General features: G+C 56.4%; 1 protein-coding gene across 3 annotated transcripts in view; it reads right to left on the reverse strand.

Annotated features, from left to right (window-relative positions):
- FERMT2 (FERM domain containing kindlin 2) overlaps window positions 1-6,065 on the reverse strand; it is a 52,067-nt gene extending 46,002 nt beyond the window's left edge. For all 3 annotated transcript variants that reach the window (XM_082318143.1, XM_082318142.1, XM_082318141.1), the window contains exon 1: window positions 5,773-6,065. In XM_082318143.1, coding sequence (XP_082174269.1) covers window positions 5,773-5,929 — 157 coding nt within the window. In that variant the 5' untranslated portion in view covers window positions 5,930-6,065. The remainder of the gene's footprint in view (window positions 1-5,772) is intronic.
- Between the last annotated feature and the right edge of the window lie 247 nt (window positions 6,066-6,312).

Here is a 6,312-nt window from a genome sequence, read left to right on the forward strand (position 1 = left end):
GCATCTGTGTTAATAGGCACTTGCACATTTTCACTTAAATGTCATTAAAAATGTGTTATTCGGGGCACAAGGATTCAGCACAGGTCGCTAGCGAAGATATAAATCAAGTGGCAATGTGTAAATGCAGGGTGCATTAGCAGCTCCGTTGGTCTCCTTGAAGATGCTGCTGAAGCGGGAGCATCCCTGCTGGGAGCATCCCTGCTGGGCAGCGGCTGGCACCTTCCAGGGTACCACTTCCACCTCAAAATGGCCCCAAACCCTGCCAGGTTCTGGAGCAGGAGGATTTTCCTGCTCGGCAGCGTGCCAGATCCCCTCAGATCCCCCCAGCCTCTGTGCTCACCATCCCACCTCCCGCCGGCTATGCAAGTTTTGCTGTTTAAAAGCCGGGGATGAGGTTTCCTGGGGAAATCTGGAGCGGGGTCAGCGTGGAGCATCAGAGGAGTCCCGCCTGCCCAAACCGCAGCAGCCCGAGCTGCCCTCAGCAGCAAACACCGCCACCATTTATCACATTATTTGAGACAACCGCTCACCACCCTGCCTCCAAGGGAATACAAACAGCTTCTCGCAAGGCTCCTGGCGTATTAAATGGCACTCTCGTGAACGCCATGTACTTGCAAAGCAATACTGAGGAGCGACCGAGCGCTGATTTTGAAGCAAAACATCCTTCTCGTCTCGCCCGACAACTGACAACCAGACGAGTATCTGCAGATCTTGCAAATGAAGATGCTCAGCCGTCATCCTGGCGGCACAGACCGGAGAAATGCCCTGACCATACTCCAAGCACTAAGCACTGATGCTCAGATAAGTATTTTTGGAAAGCGTGGCTACAATAAAACCCCTTCCTTTATTTTCTTTAGCCTCCAACCATTTCTATTGCCTCCTTTACCAGGTGGTCACCTCGTGAGCCCCTACCCAAGTCTCCTTGGAGAAGTGCAAAGCAAAAGGAGCAAGTCACCTGCAAGACAGCACTGCAGGCTCATCCTGCCTTGTGTTTCGAACAGAAATGGGCTGGGGCAAGGACTCTGCATTTCTCTTTCTTACGCAGCCTTAAGCTGTTTCAAAGAGTTCATTCCAGTTTCAAGGCAAAGAATTTCTCCAGCAAGTCTCAGGATGGCTCGAAGCATTTATAAGCACTGCAAAACCTCAAACATAAACCTAGGGAAATCAATGACGCTGCGCTTTTCTTGGTGTTTTATTCATAACCCTTTAAGGGGTCCATTAAGAAAAAGATTTTCCAGGGAGAACACTAATATTTTCAATCGATCTTGTAAAGAGTATAGCTGAAGTTATTGGCAGGATAACATGGGCAGGGTCCATTCGATGGTGAATAGAGCCCCTCGGGTGAATCTCAGACACGTTTGCAGGCTAAAACCAGCACAAGAAAGAGCTCGATGTGTCACCTAAAACAAACCCCTTTGCACGTGACAACTCCCGTGCCAGTCCTCAGGTGACAACCCACCCTCTCCCAAGGGATGCAAAGGAGATAGCGGAGGAGCTGCCGACGGGAACAATGGTGGTTAAACCAGTTGCCTAAACCCTTACTGAAGCTGTGATTGACAACAAACCGCAAGGCCCTAGAAGATGTCATCACCGCCTGCCGTTATCAGCCACGCTCTATCAAGGGCAGGGGGTTTGCTTTGACATTTATCCCCGCAGCGCCCATCCCGGCTCGATAAAATGGCGATGCCACCACGCCACGGGGCAGCGCCTCGAGCTGTCCTCCCGCCTTGGCCGTGGCGAGCGTTAACGCCTTTCGGCCCAGAAGGACTGCTGTAATTCCAAACCTAGCTGGGTTTTTTTTCATTCACTTAACTATTTTCTTCAGGTACAAAGCCCTAAAGGCGCCCAGTCCTCCCCCAGTGCTCCCAGTGAGCCCCGCAGCTGGAGCCCACTGCCACGCATATACTGCCTGTAAAAGAAACCTAGACAGAAATCTGCATTTCCACTGCAAAACTTCTATCCACGGACTTTCTGAATCTCCTCAGTGCACATTTAGGTCATCTGTCTTGAGCCATTCCTCTGCCAGCCACCATTTGTCCCCCCTTCCCTCTTTCTGTCAGCTATTCTTTTATTCCCAGTACCGTATAGAGCATCCCCCCAGCGCAATCCTGCGTGTAACGTATATCCCACAAAGCTCGCCCAAGCACATTGCCAAAAAGCAGGGTTTTTTTCTTGCATGTGTTTAAAACATCCTTAAGTTGACAACAACAATAACCTGCGTTCACTTCCTTCCTTCCTCTGCTCCCAGTGATTTTAAACCTCATTTTTTTTTGTTTGTAAGTCAATAGTGGCAAAATTCCTAAAAACCCCTGGGTGAGCACCAGGAGTTTCCAATACAGACCCCAACCCACACGGACCAACTAAATACGGCTGCTCTTAAAACCTCAGCAGTTTTTTGCCTGTTTTTCAGAGACGGCTGTGCCAAGCTCACGGCACGGCTCAATTAACGAAGTGGCTTAATCCAGTGGGGTGATAAATAACAGGGGAGCGACCAGGTCATTGCAATTCACTTGAGTAACCAGAATCCCTATCTGCCACTTGGGTTTCTTCCAATCCCTGCCTGCATTAGTGACGGATTTTAATTGCCTATTCCCAAATAGTCCGACCGCAGCCGCTCTGCGCAGGCAAGGACGGAGTCGACAAGATTTACTGATACCTGCAGCCTTGCAATTAGGGAGGGGAGACTTTCCTGCGCTCCTCCTCCGAGCACGGCACCCCAACACGTGTCCCCCGTGCACCCCAGCCCTCTCCAAGGCAAAGGGCTATTTACTGCGGTTGTTTTCTCCTACAAACATCAGAAAATACTCATGTAAATCTAGATTTTCCCTTTTCCAAGCTCCCCTCACTGCTGGGAGGAGGGAAGGCAATTTTCCCCCCGGCTCACTGGTGGCTGAAGAGCTTCTACCAGCATCCTACAACCAGAGCGGGGCCGGTCTGCTGCAAATTCACAGCGATGCCCTAAACTTCAGTGAAACTCAGGGCAGGCCACAAAAATCTGCTTTCCCTGCCCTCCGGCAGCACGAAGCCTACGGGAGGTTTGTCCCAAAGAACGGATCCGGCAAAGCCCTGCCCAAGGCACAGCCCCCCCCCCGACACGACGCGCAAGCGGAGCAGGCCATAGGGGATCCCCGAGCTGCAAGAAAACTTTCTTTTTTAAGACATTTCATTAAAACTCACAGCAAAAATCTGCTTTGCAAAAGAATAATTTTTTTTAATGCTGAGAGTTGTTAAAAAAGGGAAACGAACACCGGCAGGGATAGAGGAACGACGGGAAGGGACAGGTTAAAAACGCAGGGAAACGGTTTCAACACAGAAAAATTGTAAAATTAATATATCTGGAGACGAAGCAGTGGCGGAAGCTGGATGAAGGAGGGCATCGAGGAGGCACACGAGGGCGAGGAGCGAGTCCCGTCCCCCCCCCGCTCTGCTAAACCCGACCCTGATAAACTGGCAGGAGCTCAAAGAAGAGCCATAAAAATAATGAGAGGGCTGGAAGGGCTGACACGCAGGAAGATTAAAAGGAACTAAATACGTATAGTTTGGCTCGGCGACAAAAGCCAAGGGGAAAGGGAAGGCAACAGCCGGAGATATCCGCGGGTCTTGACCGTCCCGGGGAGGGGGGCACCAGGGCTGAGCCCCCCAGGGGAGCACCGTCCCCGCTCCCCCCCGCCGGGGCCGGCGCTGCGGCCGCTGCATTCCTTCCCTCTAATACAATCCCTAATTTAACAAGTGGAGAGGATCCGGGCAAACACATTTGGGGGGGGGGATGCATTACGTCAGGCGCTAATTTAGGTCCTTGCTGGGCTTCGTCCCCGTGCAGGCGCCCAGCTTTCGGCACACGAGTCGGCCCCGGCTCTGCTTCGGCATCTCCCGGCCCCGACACCCAGCGCAGCTCAAAACCGAGGGGAGCATCGCTTATTCATTCCTGATCAACGGGATGATTTTTTTAATCATTTCTAGAAAGCTGTTATTTTTTTTCCTCCCTAACCACTGAGTGCTCAACTTCAGCAAATCTTTCTGCAGCTCCAGCATAAAAATAACAACAGAAAAAAAAAAAAAATCAAGTTTTCAGAGAGTCAAGGCTATCTCCAGCACGAGACCCTTTGATGCGAGCGCTTGCTTCCTTTCGAAACAAGCATATTTATATCCGTCTCTTCCTTCCTTTAACTTCAGATAATTAATAAATCAAAACCTAAGCATGGTATTTTTTAAAGCCGCACAAGGGCTTTCCGTTGAACCGGGACCTGCAGGCGCAGCTGACAGCTCCGCTACTCCCACAGCTCCAGGCACGCGCGGGGACCTCGCAATTAATATTTTATTTGTGTAATTACAGTCATCAGCCCGGACTATTCCATTGAGTAAACACACCCAAGCCATAAAGAGCTGATAAAAAGCCAAGGGGGAGGTTTGGCGGGGCAGAGCTCCCCGCGGCCGGCGGGTCGGGGCGCTCGCTTTCGGCGAGGATCGCGCCTAAGCTGGCTCCTCCGCCACAAAGCCGTCCCGGCGGCTTCGGCCGCGCGTTCCCACGCGTCCCAGACAAACGGGCTCTTTGTCCAGGTGCGCGCCCGAAGCCACCGGACACCGCGGTGTCCCCGGTTCCAAACCCAAGCCCCTCCTTGCCCACGTCACCCCGTTAAGCACCCCACACTCGCCAAGGGCCCTCGGAGGCGCTTTCCTCATCCAAAGCAGCGCGGAGCCGGCTACAACTTCAGAATTAGATTTTTCTGTCAACTGGAAAGCACCCATAAACACCCCCCACCACCCCGTAAATTAAGACGTTTCCCAGCTCGGTGTAAAATCCGGCGTGCAAAGCAGCCGGCGGATAGGGGCTGAGGCCCCGCCACAGGCAAACCAGCCCCGGGGTGTAAAATTTTGGCTAGTTTTGGCCCAAAGTGGTAGTACAGGGCACTGGCAGGGCAAGTGGGGGCTTCTGGGTGGAGCAGGGAAGGGTGCATGGGGGAGAGGGGCAGCCCGGGGCTGGGATGGGGTGCTAAGGCAGGGTGCTGGGATGGGGTAATGGGGTAGGGACCTAGGGCAGGCAGGGTGCTGAGGCAGGCAGCGTGCTAGGCAGAGTGCTGGGACAGGGAGCTGGAGTCTAAAAGCACAGTACTGGGTCAGGATGATGGAGCAGGGTGCTGGATGCTCTAGCACAGCACTGGGGCAGGGTGCTGGGGCAGTGAGCTGGGGCAGGGAGCTGGGAGCCGAAGCACAGCACTGGGGCAGGGTCCTGGGTGCTGGGAGACTAAGCACAGCACTGGGGCAGGGTCCTGGGAGGCGAAGCACAGCACCGGGGCAGGGTGCTGGGTGCTGGGAGGCAAAGCACAGCACCGGGGCAGGGTGCTGGGTGCTGGGAGCCAAAGCACAGCACCGGGGCAGGGTGCTGGGTGCTGGGAGCCAAAGCACAGCACCGGGGCAGGGTGCTGGGTGCTGGGTGCTGGGAGCCAAAGCACAGCACCGGGGCAGGGTGCTGGGTGCTGGGAGCCAAAGCACAGCACTGGGGCAGGGTCCTGGGTGCTGGGAGGCGAAGCACAGCACCGGGGCAGGGTCCTGGGTGCTGGGTGCTGAAGCACAGCACCGGGGCAGGGTCCTGGGTGCTGGGAGGCGAAGCACAGCACCGGGGCAGGGTGCTGGGTACTGGGAGGCGAAGCACAGCACCGGGGCAGGGTCCTGGGTGCTGAAGCACAGCACTGGGGCAGGGTGCTGGGTGGCGGGGCAGGGTGCTGGGTGGCGGGGCAGGGGGCCGGGCTGGGCGGGGGGTACCGGGGGACTCACCGAGCTTCTCGACGAGGCGCAGCATGACGCCGCCGATGTGGATCTCGCCGGTGACCCTCAGGGTGACGTCGCGGCCCAGGTCGGTGACATGGACGCTCAGCTCCCACGTCCCATCGGCGTAGCAGCCGTCCGGCATGCGGATCCCGTCCAGCGCCATGGCCCCGGCCTCCTGCGCCGCCAGCCGCGCCTCACCGCCCGCCCGCCCTCCCGCCGGCGCGGCTCGGCTGGGCTCGGCTCAGCAAGGCTCGGCTCGGCACGGCTCGGCTCGGCTCGGCACGGCACGGCCCAGCCCGCCTCCGCGCCCCGGGGAGGGTGGGATGGGGGCGCGGTGGGGCGGGATCGGGGGGTGCAGCGCTGCCCCGCCGCCCCCCAGCCGCTGCCTGCGGGGCCGCCGCGGGAGGAGAAGGGGCGGGCGGCGGGAGGGAGGAGAGGGAGGAGGAGGAGGAGGAGGAGAGGGAGGAGGAGGAGGAGGAGGGGGATAATAATTAAAGGAAAAACGCGCCCCGCGCTGCCGGGCCCCTTGGCCTTTTATGGAAGCGA

This window comes from Platalea leucorodia (genome assembly GCF_965183815.1).
Source record: "Platalea leucorodia genome assembly, chromosome: 7".
Taxonomy (NCBI): Eukaryota; Metazoa; Chordata; class Aves; order Pelecaniformes; family Threskiornithidae; genus Platalea; species Platalea leucorodia.